This window comes from Pempheris klunzingeri, chromosome 15 (assembly GCF_042242105.1).
Source record: "Pempheris klunzingeri isolate RE-2024b chromosome 15, fPemKlu1.hap1, whole genome shotgun sequence".
NCBI classification, from domain to species: domain Eukaryota; kingdom Metazoa; phylum Chordata; class Actinopteri; order Acropomatiformes; family Pempheridae; genus Pempheris; species Pempheris klunzingeri.
Window position 1 is genome coordinate 19,586,026 of NC_092026.1, and position 18,321 is coordinate 19,604,346.

The 18,321-nt window shown below is 41.3% G+C and overlaps 2 protein-coding genes across 6 annotated transcripts in view; both read right to left on the bottom strand.

The window, feature by feature from the left end:
- Positions 1–3,309: 3,309 nt before the first annotated feature.
- Positions 3,310–6,718, bottom strand: LOC139214436 (acyl-coenzyme A thioesterase 6-like). The gene is made up of 3 exons (XM_070845290.1): positions 6,262–6,718; positions 4,790–4,977; positions 3,310–4,309 (listed from the first exon to the last, which is right to left on the bottom strand). Exons 1-3 carry the CDS (start codon positions 6,716–6,718, stop codon positions 3,701–3,703), a joined length of 1,254 nt encoding a protein of 417 aa, XP_070701391.1. The 3' UTR covers positions 3,310–3,700.
- A 1,478-nt stretch (positions 6,719–8,196) lies between these two features.
- svilb (supervillin b) overlaps positions 8,197–18,321 on the bottom strand; it is a 48,684-nt gene continuing 38,559 nt past the window's right edge. For 4 of the 5 annotated variants that reach the window (XM_070844329.1, XM_070844326.1, XM_070844327.1 and 1 more), the window contains 12 exons: positions 17,588–17,763; positions 17,306–17,453; positions 16,297–16,576; positions 15,894–16,045; positions 15,456–15,561; positions 14,619–14,826; positions 14,316–14,449; positions 13,598–13,753; positions 13,337–13,480; positions 12,811–12,932; positions 12,255–12,410; positions 8,197–9,082 (listed from right to left, as the gene is read on the bottom strand). In XM_070844329.1, the coding sequence (XP_070700430.1) occupies positions 8,996–9,082; positions 12,255–12,410; positions 12,811–12,932; positions 13,337–13,480; positions 13,598–13,753; positions 14,316–14,449; positions 14,619–14,826; positions 15,456–15,561; positions 15,894–16,045; positions 16,297–16,576; positions 17,306–17,453; positions 17,588–17,763 (1,869 nt within the window). In that variant the 3' untranslated portion in view covers positions 8,197–8,995. Of the gene's footprint in view, positions 9,083–11,090; positions 11,113–12,254; positions 12,411–12,810; positions 12,933–13,336; positions 13,481–13,597; positions 13,754–14,315; positions 14,450–14,618; positions 14,827–15,455; positions 15,562–15,893; positions 16,046–16,296; positions 16,577–17,305; positions 17,454–17,587; positions 17,764–18,321 lie in introns of all 5 variants that reach the window. The other variant, XM_070844328.1, reaches the window with a different exon arrangement.

Genomic DNA, 18,321 nt, shown 5'->3' on the forward strand with positions numbered 1-18,321 from the left:
TTGCGACCAAAAAGCCAAACCTCAGATGCAGAAACATGGACAAGCGACTCAACTATGCACAAAAACAGAAGAAGTGAGGTGCAGAAAAATGGCAGCAGGTGCTCTGGACTGGACTCTTAAATATTTAGCTGTAGCAGAAGTCAGTTTGTTCACCAAAGGAGTGGAGAGCGGTACAATAACGAGTGTCTTCAGGCAACAGTGAAGCTGGTGGAGGTTCCCTGCAAGTTTGGGGCTGCATTTCTGCAAATGGATTTGAGGACTTGGTCAGGATGAATGGTGTCCTCAGTGCTGAGAAACACAGGCAGACACTTATCCATCATGCAACACCATCAGGAAGGCGTCTGATTGGCCCCAAATTTAAACATACAGCCAATGTCACCAGGAGCTATCATTAGCGTGAAGAAGAACAAGGAGTCCCGGAAGTGACAGTGTGGCCCTGATCTCAACATCATCCAGTCTGTCTGGGATCACATGAAGCGACAGAAGGATCTGAAGCCTGCATCTGCAGAAGATCTGTGCTTAGTTCTCCGAGATGTTTGGAACAGCCTACCTGCCGAGTTCCTGCAAAAACTTTGTGCAAGTGTACCTGGAAGAATTAATGCTGTTTTTGAAGGCAAAGGGTGGTCACACCAAATATTGATTTGATTTAGATTCTTCTTCTGTTCGCTCACTTTGTATTGTGAGTGAATATTGTCAAAGATCTGTTCAGGGCCAGACTCATCAAACATGATAAGAGTTATAGCCCCCACTGAACTTTTAGGCCCTGCCACCGCCACACCTTTAGACTTTTGTACACAAGTTTTATAACTTTTCATTATTAAGTCTTCAGCTACAAGATTGCCAGGTGGATCGAACAGCCTCAGACTAGTTCAGCTGTTTATGACCCCAAACAATGGCCCAAAATGCACCTGATTTTGACAGATTATGCAAAATACCAGACTTCCTGTGCCTTTAGGTCTGGAGGTGATGACCATGATCATTAAATTTCATCTTTTTAACCCTCCTGTTGTCCTCATATTCTGTATACACCCCGTGTCCTCCGGGTCAAAATGACCCATCTTCGTTAAACCCCCAATATAAGCAACTTAATTGAATTTGAAACACCAAATCTTATTTTGCTTGAAGAAACAACTTGTCATTCACCACAAATTGTGTGAATACCTGAGTTTTCCCTCTTCACCTGGCAGAAAGACTGCATTTATTCAAGACACCACTCATTGCTGTGACACTGTCAATTGTATTATTGTTTCTTGTTGTCTTGACTCCCGGTTATCAAATCGTAGCAGTCTTGAGTAGGTGTGAAAGAGTTTGAGTGGCATTGTGCCTCAGAAAATTGGCCTTCCACTCTCTGCATCCCATAGACTAGCTGCAGTCACATGACTGTATACACCTGCTAAGATTATGGGTATTATAGGGTATTCCTCCCCATCTTCTTCTTCTGATACATCCTCCACTTCCTCTTCTGAATTGTCTTGCTGGACATCTGAAAAAATCAGCTCTAGAGCCTGTTCGACGTTATGACGCGCACTCATGGCTTCAGCACAGAGATAATTCGGGGTACTGTCATCTGCAGCACCTTTATAGCCTCTGGGAATCCACAGACAAAGGGGCAATATTGTTCCATTTGGGTCAGATCAAAGGCAGTGCAGTCTGCAAGAAGACCACCTGTCTTGTCTTGTTTAGGTCTGCTACTGATTGATCTGAGACAGAACTAAAACCTTCTCACATTCTGTGGTGTGTAACTAACTCTGTGACTGTGATTTCAACTCAATTTGACTGTCGGGTCATTTTGACCCGAAGATGATCTTTGTACCTTTTTTTGTACAGCTTACATGGAAATGTGAATAAAGGCAACAATTCACTTTTTCTAATGTTGGGGTCAATCTAGGAAAAGTCATCAAATTTCAAGTTGAAAAAATATCGTTTAAGGGAATTTTTTTTGGTTTTTAACACAGTGGCGGGTCATTTTGACCCGAGGACAACAGGAGGGTTAAGACAAAATCAAGCCATCGAGGCATTTCTGCTGGCCCATAAAATATCTAATTTATCACCGGCCCTGACGTGTTTGCAAGTTTTCATGACTTTTTGAATATGCACCTCGTTTCCTACAAATAAGATGAATAAAGAGTTACAAAAGGTTCCACACTTAGTGTTACACTCTCGGTGCTCGGGCCCTGAATATAATGAGTCGTTGTGTTTTTCTGGTTCATTCTGCATCGAGGTGACCCACTAACTCAGACTGAGTCAGTCTGAACTAATGAACAGACAGATCAGGTTTTTCTCACATATTTGTCAACGAAGTCAAAACGGAAACAAACCTCAACAAGTTTCTGCTGTTTAACTTCTTACAGCAACGTTTATTAATATGTCTCTAAACATTCAGCAGTGTGTGTCAGTGTTAAATCTAAGTTTTACAAAGGAAGTGAAGCTGTTCCGTCCTGATGAATAGATCTACAGTATGTGATCACACAAACACCAGATCTAAATATAATCATCAGCAGCAGTTTATTGACTAACTAGATTTGTGCCAAATCGTTGCCAGGGTACTAAATCAATTTGATATGACAACAGCAGCTTTACTAACCTGTAGCGCGACCTTCGCTCTGTCCCGGTAACAAACTGTTGCAAACAGCGGCTGTTTTTGAATGAAGCTTTGTGCAGCTCCACACTTTGACCAGCGGGGGGCGCTAAAACAGCTGAGAGTTACATAACACCAGTGGTGGAAACTACATTTACTTACTCAAATATGGTACTTAGGCTCAATTTTAAGGTATTAATAGGTGAGTATTTCCATCATATGCTACTTTACAGGGAAATGTTCCTACTTTTTTTTTTATGCCATAGCATTTCTTTGACAGCTACAGTCACTATGAAGATGAATCTTTTACATTCAGGATGTATGACTGACTTATAAAATATCTATTGTTAATAATTAAACTCCTCAATGGTATATTAAGAAGTTACAATTAGCTCCACTTCGACCTGTTAAACTGCTGATGCATCTATATTATAAATCCAGTAATACAATAACACTCATTATGCAAAGTGAGTATTTTCACTTTTTAGTCTTCAAGTACTTTTCACAGCTGATACTTCTGTACTTTTATTTAACTAAACATTTCAATGCATGACTTTCACTTGTAATGGAGTATTTTTACAGTGTGGTATTGGTATAACAAATTAAGTAAATTGTTGGTTCGAGGTCAATGTTATGATGATTTAATGTGCAATGTGTTGCAGTGATTGGAAGAATAACACATGAATAATACATAGTTTCTGACATTCTTTAAGAGATGTTCAATACTCAGAGATACTATAAAAATATAAAACAGCTATTTAATGATTAATAATTAAAAAGCAGGATTTACTACATGGGTAGTATGGCCTGCTGACAATCTAACGGTCACAACATGCAGAGAACAAAGTAAAAAAAACTTTCAGAAAAGTGCAAAATTCTAATTGTTCTTATGACATAATGACAGTGTGGTTTGTCTTTAAATGTTCCTGTCTGAGCTGCCTGTGCTCGGCGCCGTAGGCTGCTCTGTGCCACTCTCACTTCCAGTTCAACTCCAACATTATTCACGTGAATGATTTGTAACTGTAAAAACAAACAAATCAACTTGAAGAATCATTATTTAGCTGCCCTAATCACAAAATGACATGTTTTTATAATTTTCAGTTTGTATGACTGTAATTGTATCTATAGTCTAGCTTTAGTCTGTGTAGCATCACAGCTCAGGTGAGTCCTGAAGAACTCCTGGATCTTCTTCCACAGGTGGACTTCGGCTGCTGCGTGGGACCTGGGCTCACCCCCCCACAGGACTTTGCTGTCCACGATCCCATGACGGCTGGAGGGGCAGTACGCTCCGTAAGGGGGCTCCAGCACATGTCCCGCTCCAGGGTAACACACAGTCTCAAAGTTGTCCTTCCCATGATGCTTCAGTCTCTCCTCCATCATCTCCATGTAAGCCTTGCTGTCCCAGTTCATGTCGTCCTCTGCGGCCACAAAGAGGAAACGTCCCTCTGCTCTCTCGATGGGGACCAGGCTGCCTTTGTTCTCCTCTGCCTGCGGATCATTTACAGCATACTTGCTGATGGCGGCCCCTGACTCAGTGGGAATCACCTTGCTGATGTCAAACATTAACGCTGGAAGGATCTGGCTCTTCTTGTAGAAGAGGGGGAGAGCGGTATTGGCACAGCAACCATTGATCCACACTGTGGCCTCAACACCTGGCAGGTAAGAGGCTATTGATAGAGCAAGATCTCCACTTTTTGAGAGTGATATCACACCAATTCCTTTACTGCCCACCTGTGGGGAAAAAAACACAGAATCCATCATTTATCCAGAACAACACAACACAGCTTCTCTCTTCTGAAGATGAACATCCACAGCACTTCATTGTATGTTGGGTCACCATTTATTGTAATAGCTATGAAGTTGCAGTATGACATTAAATACCTTGTGATATGCAGGACAACTATTTTAAGGTCAGACACTAAAGGCAGAGATTAGCACAGAATTGTTATACATCTCTAGGGTGGAGGAGAGGGCATCAAGATGTCCCCAAACTTCACTCATCCTTAGCTTAGTAGCTAGCTAGCTACCACGGCTGATGATAATAACGCCAGCGACTGTAGCTATCAAGCTTAGAGCAGCAAAGTAAAAGTGCAATATCTTCTTCCTTGATTCTATAACTATTCCTTTACTGCCCACCTGTTCAGAAAGCTCTAGTCTCTAGTCTGCAAATTAAAAATAAAATAATTTTAAAGGGCCAGTCTGACAACTCACCTTCGGATGTTGTCTTAAAATCTCAGCTGCTTCTTCATAGTAGTCAAGATGCATCTCTTTGAGGTTAGCAGACTTGTCATTGAACACAGCTACTGCCAGAACCACATACCCTTTGTTGGCCAGGAGACAGGCTCTTTTCTCAGACAGAAAGGTGCCCAGATCCAAAATAGCAGAGAACGGACCTTCTCCTAGAGCACAAGACATATGCGTTAGTATCAAATCACATTAAAGGTCCCATATTTAGCTCCTTTTCAAGTTTATATTTGTATTTGAAGGTCCTACTAGAACAGGTTTGCATTATATTTCTCATATCAGCTGTTTTCACTCATTTGTGCATGCTGTGTTGACATTAGCGAGGAAAAAAAAGGGGGGAGAGCGAGGTGGTTTCAGGAGGTTTTCAGAGGGCGGGAGCACTCTTCCTCCTGAAGGGCCAGAGGAGGTCACATGTCTAACAAATCTGCTTAAGACATCATAAGTCTAGACGAGTGCTTTCACACCTATTTCCTGAAAGATGGAGCTGGAGCTAAAGAGAGACGATGGTCTCTTTTCATAGTTTGGCAAGCTCTCAGCTCACCGGGTGCATTTAGCATAATATGGGAGTCCAGTATCTAACATAGTGTGCATCCTTATTCATTACCTTTAATTAACCAAATGAAAACCAGCTATTATTGAGGTGAACACACATGGGGTTTAGCTGAATATGAAGTGTTTGAAAAATAGCTAAACTACACACTTAAAACGAGCCACGTGTAAGATAAAGCCAGAGTTTGAGTTTAAAACGTTCAAAATTTAAGTGAAAAAGCACCAGAACGTGTACAACTATCAGTGCTGACATTATGTCGAAGGCATCTATGTGCTGTGTTGCAGAGATCTACTGAAGTTAGCACGCTAGCCAGCTAACCCCGGCCTGTACGTTCACGAGTGAGCCACTGGTGGAGAGAACAAAACGGGACTTTGTCTGTGATTTCTCATTGCTTGGCCAGCTTGTTTTCTGTCCACATCTTTACAGAGATCTTTCAAGCAGACGGAGCAGAGGACTCTGCTAAAGATGGGGAGGCAGACGGAGGCGGAGTCTGTGTTCACATCAATGATACTTAGTGCTAAAATGCAGTCAAAGTTGATGGATGATGGATTTTTCCCAGATGTTGAACTTTGAATGTGAAGATGAAGACCGTGTCATCATCGTTATCAATGCAGGATCATTTCCCCGATGTATGTAGGGCAGTATATGTATATAAATAACTGTACATATTGTGTTTTTACTTAATATTTGATCCTATTCTAGTTTCAATTTAATTACCTACAATATACAGTGTGTTCTATGTGTGCCGCCTATTTTTTTGGAGCAGGAGGCCAATTTCTACACGATGCAGCTTTAACACTTGTAAGGATTTTTTTTTTATTGAAAAAATGTCAAGATTACAACACACTATTAGGCTGAAATTAAATTATGAATACAGAAAAGCACCGACCTGGGGGAGTAAACAGGACTCCCCTGATATTCCCCTCTTTGAGGGGGAGCCGGCTGACACCATCTCCGATCAGGAGTCTCTCATTGGTCGCCTCTGCCAGCATCCTTCCTCCCCCCTCCTCCTCGTGCACAGAGAACTTCACCACATGGGGCTTTAACGAATTGGTCTTTTGAAACCTTTTGTGCAGAGTGTCTGCCCTCATCGACCACAGCAGACCCATGGGTTCCACCCCGACGTAGCTCCCACTGAGAGAGGGGTCTCTCTGCAGGTCGATCTCCCCGCTCCCATCGGCCCTGTAGCTGGCCGAGGACCTGAACGTCACTCCCTTCTCGTCAGTGGATCTGGCTCTCATGGTGACCACCTGTCTGGACCTCAGCCCGGCCACCTTCACATGAACAGGCTCGTCAAACAGACATCGGGCACTTGGGAGCAGCATCAGTCTGACCTGGGATGTCATCTCTTCTAAAGCTGAGGATCCTGCACACGTTTAGACTTTGCTCTGAAAGTACACAACATTATGATATTCCTTATCTGATTGACTGAGAAGTTTGTCATAAAATGTTAATTTAACACCATATAAAGAGCATGTGTATACCTGTAGACAGATTAAATTGTACAGAGAGGTGTACCTACAAATATATACATATATATGTGTGTGTGTGTGTGTGTGTGTGTATAATCTTATTCTCTTCCTGTTAATTGTATCGCTGTCAAATTCCTTGTCTTTGTCCACGTAATTTGATTTGAGGGTTAAAGGAAATATGTGAGTGTCTCAAGATGAAACATTAACAGGGACATTCTGTACCACATTTCAACTTTAAAACATTTAGTTAGCTACATATTTACAGCCTTAGCTGGCTTTAACCCACACGTACTAGTTCTCTAAAAAGCTGAAGTTCAGCCTGAGCTTCAAGGAGCGCAGGAAAACTGGATTTTCTGAGACGAACTTCTAATATGTTGGTTGGCAAAATATCAAAAACTGGGATTTTGTAGTTTAAGAGCAGTTGAATAAATAATAAAGTCGTTTCCTCCACTTGCTGTAAGTTAATGTGATGTTAACAGTACACACAGAGATACAGCGGCACTAACAACACTTACTTTGATGCTGCCTCTGTTTTCTTTGTCTCTGTTGCGCTCAAACTAGTCGAAAATGTGCAGAACTGGCTCCTTTCCACGGATATTTAATTACACTGAGCGGCGCGTCACTGCGAACCCCTTTACGTTGACGGAAGTAGTCAATCAATGGACGTATCGCACGCAGGTAACCAAGGTAACAGGTAGCTGCAGCTCCTTCACAATAAAAGCCCCACGGCGGGAATAGCAGAAAACTTCATTTATGAAGCAAAGACAGGAAGTGTGATTTTTACATCAACAGAAACTAGTTTATTGTCCTGCATCTGCACACTCAGGTCCCACTCAAACCCAGCCAGACTTTAACAGAGGATGGATGGTAGATGGATAAATAAGAAATAATAAAAGTCATTCAGTGAAACCAGTAAAAACATGAGCACAATTGTACGCCGTTAAATAAAAAAGCTGAAGTGAAGTATAAATGAATAAGGCACTATTGTGATGTTCTCTGAGGTCACATTTTCACTTGATACCATTATGGATAATACAACACCCTCACCCTCAGTTAGGAAGAAGCCTTAAAATACACCTACAACTGTCGAAAGGTTGTTGGAGTGTTTTCAGTCATTCTGACAGGTATTAAAAAGTTGTAAGTTGATTTAATTGTATTGCTGTAACGTTTAAATTCACAAGCTTGTCCTACATCAGCACTGTAGCTCTTGGGCACTTTGGTGTTTGTGCACGTTAAATTAAGTTAACTAGGTGTGTTCTGTGATAGTGACTTTTTAAAATAGTGTAAAGGTTTGTTGAAAATGATGCAGGAGACACAGAGAGACACATGGTTTGAGTTGAGCATTATTGTGATTTAATTTACTATGTCTTATATCACAAAGAAAGTCTTTAAAAATGCAGACTAGAATTTCTGTATATAAACTGTACACAAAAAGCAAGGCACTATACATTCATATTCATCAAGCTGCTGTTTCTCTTTCTCATAAAAGTCGGACCTTAAAATTACAACTCTTGCATCTCTGCCCTCAGGAGTCACTTCAGCAGTTTAAAACACAGTCGAGCAACATGAGTCACCTACGTGGCCGGACAAAAAAAAAAAAAAAAAAAATCAAACCAAAAATAAACTTTCCCCACAACATCTGACATGACAGGATTTGTTTTTACATAGATACAAAGTCACAAATGCACCTACACACACATTTCCACAAATAAACATTACACACAAACATTATATACAATCGCGCACACGCACACATACACAACCACAGCATGGCACTCTGACACCAAGCGTCCTAGTGTGCACATTTTCTTCCGCAAGTCCATGAGCGCTGACTTTAGTGCTTGGCGGAGACTCCAAATACACACAAACACCATGTACGAATCAAAGCGAGTCGTTTTTTTTAACCTTCTCTTAAACCGTTTGAATTTAATTTTGTTATGTAATGACAATGTTGAAAGGTAAAATATGACTATAAGCAAGGCGAGTGCATCTCCAGGACTCTTCCTACATGAACTTTTTCTTCAAGACATTTTAAAATTTCTCTCCGATGTCCCACCAAAACAGGTTTATGTGACATTTCTTGTGTCTCCATCTCTCTCTCGATCTGCTTTTTCATCCGCTTCGCACGCCACCTTCAGTTCAAAACGTCCCTTAAAACAGTCCTTTGGCCTTCTTTAAGTTCACTTGCTTCCACCCTAGTAAACGTTCGTATTCCTCTCTCTTCATTTCCAAAGCTTTCTGCAATTAGAAATAGAGACACATGCAGTTAGTCAATCAGCTTTGGTGTTTTTCCTGGAACTGATGATAGATGTGGAGCCATCAGCCAGTTTTCATTGTGGCCACTAAAGAAAAAGACCAAAATGAACGAATGCAATTTTATGATCTGTAAAAAGGGATTTTGTTGTACTTCAAAGAAGCTGCAATTTTTCAGATTTGTATGCTAAAACATGTCTGAGTGTTTCTACATGTCAAGAATTTAAATTTAAAAAAATAAAAAGTTTTTCTACACCAGAAAGTCTTAATTTCAGGTATGTTGGATCAACAAATAATAATATTACCTGACGAAGGCAAGTTAACCTGATTTTATTACCTGAAACAAGTTAAAGAAGGTCAGTGAAAGTGATTTTGTGGTTCTTTCACAGTTAAAGAAGTTTTTATTGGATGTATCTAGCAGAGTTTTGGCAACAGGACCACACCTCAACTGCATCACCTGTTCTGTGCCCCCCCCCCTCCAACCCTGTTACTCTCTTCCTCTCTCTTCCTCCTCTCCATAGGGTCCTGTGGCGGTTCGTTGTGGCCGGGTGCTACGGCTACAGTCAACAAACCGGAGGAACTACAACAGAGTTCAAGGCTCACACATCGATCATATTTCCTTCAATAAGTTGTCAAACGTATGTTGTTGATGACGTGGTCCTTGCTAGTGAATCAGAAAATAAAGCAAAGCTTTTTGGAGATCTTTCTGGACTTATCTGGTACATATTTTTAACATTTACACCTGTCAGTACCGGGCAATGTTGACGTCATGTTAGTAACGCATCCGGTGCTCTGTGGGTTGTTACTGTGGAACAAAACCAAAAAAGGACAGTTTAGTTGCTTCAGTGTTTTCATGCCTCCATTTTGTGCTCCACAGACAGACAGTGAGTCAGACTGCAGTGTAGCTGACGGTGAATCATAAATTTATTTGATCTGAGAGGAAAGTGTCTCAGGTGTGTGTGTGTGTGTGTGCGTGTGAAGAGAAGAGGAGCAGCAGCAGAGTTGTAGTCGAAGGTGTTGAGTTAAGAGGAGAAGAGAGGAAGAGTGGCTGCACAATTTAGCGTCTCAATTATGGCAAGAGTTCAGATTTGTGTGTAAATCAGTGTTTAAACACCTGATTTACAACCTCAGTTGTTCTTATTAAGGAAATGTGTTAAAAACTGTTTTGCCAATTCCTGCTAGAAAAAAAAAAAAAAATTCTCTTTAGTAACTGAAAGGACACCTTTATCGATTAATCTGGCAATTATTTTCTCAATTAATCACTAAAATGTCACATGATAGTGTGACTATTATTTCCAAATCAGACTTTTAAAGAGTGATGTCTATAAAAGTCTCTCTGTTTGACCGACCACTGGTCTAATTTGATTTCAAATGATACAAAAACGGAAAAAAGCAGCACATTCTTACATTACAAACAATATAAAATGAATGACAATGAATTGATTATCAAAATAGATGTTGATTGATCAAATAAGTCAAATGAGTACTGAGTTAATAAACTAATAGTTTCAGATCTGTGAGATACTTTGTGAGAAACGCACACTAATTTAATGCTACAGTGACAATTTTGACATTTATAAGTTTAACGCACTACATAATATTACATACATTAAAACTAGTATATAAATACTTATCTTTTATGTTGACTCACTTAAGTCATCGCTTTCTTTTTTTTCTGGCAGGAACAGGACTGGACAGTTTGGGTCACGAGTCCTTTCATATTTGTGATCTTCTGTGTGAAGAAGCCTGAGTGCTAAATGCTTTGTGACTGCAGCTAATAAAAAGGACTCGACTGTAATGTCAAACCAAATAATCAGGATGACGTTTTCTGACGTAATCGTGCAGCCAAGCTCAAAACTCTCCTCCTCAACCAGCACCGCACACAGGAGACGGGAGTGAAACGGGAGGTGACGCAGAGTTAAAGAAAAACACAGTGCCGACGAGCTGGAGAGGTCGCAAAATGCTGAGTAATCACACGAGAGGCCCGTCTTACCTGAATCCACCTACAACTTGGTCTGTAAAGCGAGAGTTAGATGGGTTTAGGATGGATGATATGGATGAGAAGGTTTTAGTGATCTACTACAGATTTAGATGTTTAAATGGTGTTATTATTTTATAGATAAACTATGATTGATTTCAACACGGAGCAGAACGTATTCTGTGATTAACTGTGGTCGTCTGCTGGTTTTGATGTACTGGCTTTACATCGAGCCGCATGTATCTCTGCCTGATCGATGATAGATTTCTTTCCTACGGTTGATTCTGCTCTCCAGCTCTGGAGTAGGTTCCGATGTAGCATCACAGTCGATGTTCAGTCTGCTATTAATGAAATATACCACTGTGTAAAGTAGATTTTTCCTTTTATGGACAAGGATGGGAGACTGACTCTAATCCATTACCTTCATCCATTATCACAAACCTCCCAGTCCTTTGCTCCTCCCAGTAATTTGTCACTGAGTAGTAAACTTTTTTAGTTTACTATAGTTTATTATAATAAAGCTGTCAAATTCAACTACCATATTTCCTTAAATAAAAGCCTGTTGTCAAATAAAGGCTGGGTAATATTCTAATCTAATATATCTAATAATGGCCTGGGGTGTGGTTGACACAAACAGATAAAGGCTTTCCCCAAATAAAGGCCGGCGATAAAGAGGGGAGATAAACTCCAGCTTTTTGTTACATAAAGTGAAGGCCAGTTAAGCATATTGTACATTTCCATCACTTTGAATAAAAACAAAAACAAGTGTTATGATCTGCATTTCAGTCACTGTGGGCGTTACTACCCCAGCCAAACTGTGTTTTGTAGTAAAAACAGCATAATGAAGTAATAAAACTGAACAGGATTCATACTAAAATATGACCAAATATAATAATCAGACAGAGGGACCTGCCTCTAATATAAGCCAAATGAATGCCCTCTGCAGTTGAGGTAAATAAAGACCCCGGTCACTTTTCGGGGGAAATATAGTAGATATTTCAAGCAGATGCAATTACTTGCTCTTTTTCTGTGATGAGGAATTCATCATGCTGTCATATTTTAGTTAAAATTACCTCTTAAAATGACAAAATATTCTGATCAATGGAGGGAAACATGAACTACTAAAAAAATAAAATAAAATCAGGGTTTGTGCAGCAACGTTTGTGGGTTTTTGCTGACCTCGAAGTCCTGGTCGGACAGGTAGATCTCCAGGCGCAGCGGGTCGACTCCCTCTGGGAGTGGCCGGGCCTGCAGCTGAGCCAGAGGGAAGGTGTTCTGACAGAGCTGGGCCAACACGTCCTCCACCAGGATGATCTGGTTACACACCTCCGCCTCCTGCAGACACAACACAGGACACTGCATGAAGGCCTTTATAGTAAGTAAGTAAGTAAAGTTCATTTAGTATAGCACTAGTCACAAAGTGCTTTACAAGAGTAAAAGAAAATGCAAAAAATAAAAGAAACAACAACAATCAGCCATAAGAATGAACAGATCGATACTGATTTATAGTAACAGCAGCGGTTTGGTGTGTAAGAAGTGAGGCTCTGGATGAACAGATAAAATAAGTGATAGAAGCCGACACAAACTGGATGAGGAAATCTCTGAATGTAAGCAGACTGACTGAAAACCCTCCAAACTGCTTACTGATTATTTGTCATATAAATGAGGGCATAGTTTGACAGCTTCTCTCCGCAGTGTGTTTGAGGGTGTGTGTGAGTGTATGAGTGTTGCTGACCCTCTCCGTGATCTCAGCCACGTCCTCTCTGTGCTCCCAGCTGGGAAACATGTTGGTGAAGGTGAGCGGCTCCAGACCGGCGTGGATCAGATATGACTTCTGAGGCTTCTTATCGTTCTTCTCTGCAGGAGAAAATCACCACAATAATTCACTACATATGACATTTATAGTTACTTTTTCCATTAAAAAACATATGATATTCTTATATGATATGTTGAAGCATCTAACCCTAACAATGATGAAGTACAACATTAAAATGTGATAAACACAGAATAATATAATATTCTGTGAAATGGGCCATTCTGCATAATGAGTACTTTTACTTTTGATTCTTTAAGTGCTTTCTGCTTCATACTTTTGTACATTTACTTAAATAACATTTTGAATTCAGGACTTTCAGTTTTAACAGAGTGCTTTCAGACTGTAGTATTTCTACTTTGACTTAAGTAAAGGATCTGAGTACTTCTTCCACCAGTGCCTGTCACTCGCTGAAGTATTTCTTTACTTTATTGACCATCGCTCAAACCTTTGCAGTACTGCAGCACGGTCTCCATCGCACACTTTCTGTCAGCGTCCCAGCGGATACGAGCCGAGCCGGTGCACTCACTGTCCTGAGGCCACCAGCCTTGCCACAGGTAAACCTCATGGAAGTTATCCACCAGGAACAACGCTGTCACGGAGAGAAACCATTGTATCGCTATATGATATCTGTCAGTACAAGATACTTTTACCCACCACACAAGCTGTAAAGGTGTAGGCCTGCAATAAGTTAGTGTCCAGGCCTCACCAGGCTGTGGTGCGTTGTACAGGTCTTCCTGCAGGAAGGGCAGGGAGCTGACCAGGTCTGGAGCTCTGGACGGGTGGAAGAACTCATTCGCCACAAACTCTCCAGATGTGCTGCTCAGCTGGAAAAGCCGTGGCGTGAAGTTGAATTTACCTGGATCTGAAAAGGAAAATCAGAAACCAACATAAATCCTTCCCCCAAGTTTAGTCAACATTCACAGGTCAGTGTAGCACCAATGTTTGGAGCTGTGCACAGCAGCCCAAGACTCCAAAGAATCAATAAACGGTCTTGGTCTTGTTTATTTATTTGTTGATCAACTATTATCTGATTTAAATAATTAATCTTTTTATTTCAATGTTGTTTTTAGGCAAAATTAAGTCTTATTCTGACCCATAATTTGAGACTTTTGGCTTTTTTCATTAAATGTAAAAAAAGCTATTGTGTTACTGAGAACTACTATCAAAACTATTAATTTAACACGATGGAACAATATCTTAGGTGTCCTATTGGCACCAGTATCTGGTCCTACTAAAGGCCTTTCAAAAGACTGAACTTTGGCCACTGAAACTTTATTTTGCAAAAAATAGATTGTCTAAAAACAATATTCCTGCAAATTCTGTCAGAAAGAACTTTACTAGCTGTGCCTGAGATATTACTGTATGTCGGACTGAGAGGCAGAGAGTACATGTACGTGTGTTAAGTACATGGGTACAGACCGTACCTTGCAGCATGCAGTCGTAGGCCTTCCTGTCTTTTCTCCCCAGTGCCTCCCAGAAGCCTGGAGGCTCCATTCCCTCATCACACTCATGGATGGTCACCTTACTGCTGCTGTGGAGACCCGCCTCCAGTGGACACCTGACAGAAACAAGATGGAAACAGGATTCAATCCAACATCCAAGACAAATTTGATGATGTTTCATGGTGACCGAAACCTTCACAACATCCACCACCGACCATTTAATTGGTGTTGATTTATTGAATAGTATCCTGAAAGTCACCCTAAAATATCTGTATAAAAACTCACTGCTCTTTGATCTTGAGTGCGGCCGTGTTTCCAACACTGCGAGTGTGCAGCTGTGTCTTGCAGCCATGCCACAGGTAGATGATGGCCTTATTGATGTTGAGCAGGATCATGGAGGCCCTGGAGCGCAGGCTGCTGCAGTGACAGGCCACCTCCAGCAGGTGGCCCTCCAGCGGCACCTCGCCCCGTACGCAGTACAGACGCCACTCACCTGGACACGGGAGAATATGATCAGTGGAGTGTCGCTCACTCCAAAAACATACATGGCATATGTGAAAATGACAAAAAACAAACCCCAACTATTCTGTAAATAATTTAACAAAGAAAGCACAAAATGATAAAAGATTGATCCATTATGTCCTTTACTTTCATACAAGTGAAACTTTTGTTCTAAAAAATAAAGAAACATCAGCTTAAATTGCTAACTATCAAATACAGAATTGAATTATTGCCAAATATACTGTATATTGCTCTCTATTTCATAAACTGCCACTTGAAATATTTTGGTACAAAGGTTATAAGATGGGAAGCTTCAGCAGTTGACAATTCATAATGACTTTATAATGACAATTTCTTTATCAATATATAAATATTAATAAAGACATTGAGAAAAATACTGTAGATTCTGACCGTGCCAGCCGCTTTGGCACACTAGCAGACATCTTATGCAGATTCCTCTCTGTTTAAGAAAAACTATTGTAAAACCTGACCTAGTAAAATCATTTCTATTCTGAGTAATTAAGGCATTGAACAACCACTGTGCCTTGTAGACAAAAATATCACTTGGATCTCACAGGAATAAATAACCAGAATAACAACCACAAATGTAAAAATGTTTACTCTGAGTGTTCTCCTCCTCCTCCTCCCTCTTTCCAGCGTGGACAATCATCCCTCCGTTGAAGCACTGCAGGAAACATGGAGGCTCCTTCTCTTGCTGCACCTGAACCTGTGACACACAGACACAGGAAACCACTTATGAAACATGCTGCTAATGCAAACACAACATCAGTGACTAAACACAGCAAATACAGTGGCAGCTATTGCAAGAAACCAACATCAGGAAACTTACGAGGTTACAAAATCAGTATTGCCACAAAGAATAATTTGTTTTTCCTCACAGTCAGCACTGTGTTATAGAAAGACTTTGTGCAGTTAAGTAACATCAAATGTCAGCTAAGTAACATCACTCGAATATTAAATGTGTTGCTACATCTCCCTCTCAGTGTACAACATGAGAGGATCTTCTTCCAGATCTCTCTTATGTAATTTTTCCCGTACCTGTGCCCCTCTTTCCTCATCCAGCTCCACCGTCATCAGAGCTGACGTTCCTTTGTCACTGACGGTGGAGTGTCGACCCTGCCAGAAGAAGTAGCAGCATTTCTCCTTCCCCGGTCCGCTACTCCTCGCCTCGGGGTTCAGCCTGCGACCAACTGGGACAAACACACACAACAAGAAATGAACGACAATGAACCACTCTGAATGGTCAATACTGCTGAAAAAATAATGTTCAGATTGCAGCACAGCCTGATTAGATCCCCCTGTGCAAACTGAAATCTTAACCTTCAAAATGTTCAGTATGTTCTTCTGTTTTTTTGAGTTTGTAATTTGCATCTATTGGTAAACAGAGGTGATGGAGTGTAAATACCACACAGACCACACATACCAGTCCACACAGACTAACCTGAGGTGCTGATGGTATACTTCCACTTGACGACGTAGGCATCTCCCTCATGGAACTGGCCGATGCTCTGGCGTGGCAGGCGGCTGTAGTCAAACTCCAGGATGTGCCAGACGTCAACTGATACTGTGTTAATCTCTTGAGTCCTCAGATGGTCCTCAATGTCCACAGGGCCGTGGCCACGGCCGACATTTACTCCGTCTAGGATGGTGGAAATGGCCGACTGGAGGACAGGCAGCATTAGGGTGGCATCATAAGGCCGGCAGTCTCGTCCTGGGGCCTCCTGAGAGAGAAAAGGGACAAAGATCACAGATAGGACTTATGATAAAAGTAAATATTATATTATTCTCTACAACACTTTGTACTGCATCCTCTCAAAGGCATATGCTCTCTTATTCTTGTTTTGGTCCCAGAGTGTAACCAACAGTTCCTGGCAGCATTAACTGTGACTGAATGTGAACTCAGCCCACCCAAACATGCATCTTGCCCACCCAAAAATGTGTTCAGCCAATGGAAAAATAGAACCTATCAGTAACGTTTATAACTTCTGATTGGGTGAGCAGCCTACAGCCCCTCTTCTCGTCGTGTTTAGGCACAGACGAAGCAGATGCTAACCCGTCCGCTACACAGACTGCCTCTCGGAGCATGCTCAGGGGGAGTATGTGTGTGTGCTCCCATCAGGCCAAGGTTAAATCTCTGTCTCCCACCTATTATTTCTACCAGCCTGCACTAATATATCGGGCTGAAACTGGCCTTTTGGGACGCTAACACGTGAATTGTCTGTATTTGTTTAGCACCTTTCTAGTCATTTCGACTACTCAAAGTGCTTTCACATTACGTCCTTCAGGAGCAAGATGTGGTTCGGTGTCTTGCCTACGGACACTTTGACATGCGGACTTGGATCGAACTGCTGATCTGCCAATGAACTGAGCCACTGCAACCCCATGAAGACTGTCACATGTGTGTGACCTATAATGCAATTATCCCTGTGGAGCAAGAGTTGGCTTTGCACCTTCAGCTCAGGGACGAGCTCGCTGCTTTCCTTTGGCGATGACAACTTTACTTCGGTCCAGTCCAAGAACTTCTCTTTGAACAAGATTGTCTCGTTGTGCTCTGTCAGCCTGCCGAATATTGCCCAATCAGGACGGCCCTGGCCCTTCCTGACAATGGACACACACACACACATAAAGAAAAAGAGAAAAAATTTAACAATTGAAGTTAAGCGAGGTTAAGGTGAGGGTCAGCCTTCAGAAAATGTACTGCAAGCGATAAAACAAGTGTGTGTGTTTCCCACCTGGGTATGAGTGTGTTGCAGCCTCCAGGGTCCAGTGGGTTGATGTCACAGCAGGTGTAGTCAAACATCCCATTCCAGAGGTGTTTGGCCAGCTGGAAGGCCACTTTCCTCTGGGCCAGAGTTACCTCTTTACCATGCCACACATACACCTCACTGCCAAAGTCGAACACCAACACCTGCAGCATCCACAGCACAACAGAAATGATGCAGATGCAAAGGTGAGTCATTTCTGTGTTTGTGTTCTGTGTTTCGGTCTACAGTTAAATACATGTATATTATATAATTTGGACTATTAATACAATAAAAAACAGTACTAAAACAGAAAAATTTAAATTGGTAACATATAAAATAAAGACACATCACAATGAAAAGAAATGTAAGACTGTAAGATGCTCCATCGTTTATACACAAAATCAGCTGCAGTGCACTATTTGTCTGAACCCCAGTGTCTTCAACCCAAATCCTTTTTTCAGCAGCAGCAGTGCACAGATGGATGTAGGAGGTGCTCGCCATGACACCTGCTGTTGCTAAGCGACAAATTAAAACCGGCTCAAATCAAAGAGCTCCTCTTGAAAAAATGTTGGAAATATTGATATTTAGAGCTTTGGTGCCTTAAAGGAAAAGTCAACCATCAGATTCTCTCAAATGAAATGATTTTATAACATGATGGAAAGGTATCAAACAGCTCCTGTCTTGATGCTGCTTCCAGAGTCAGTCAAAGAGCCACTGAAAGC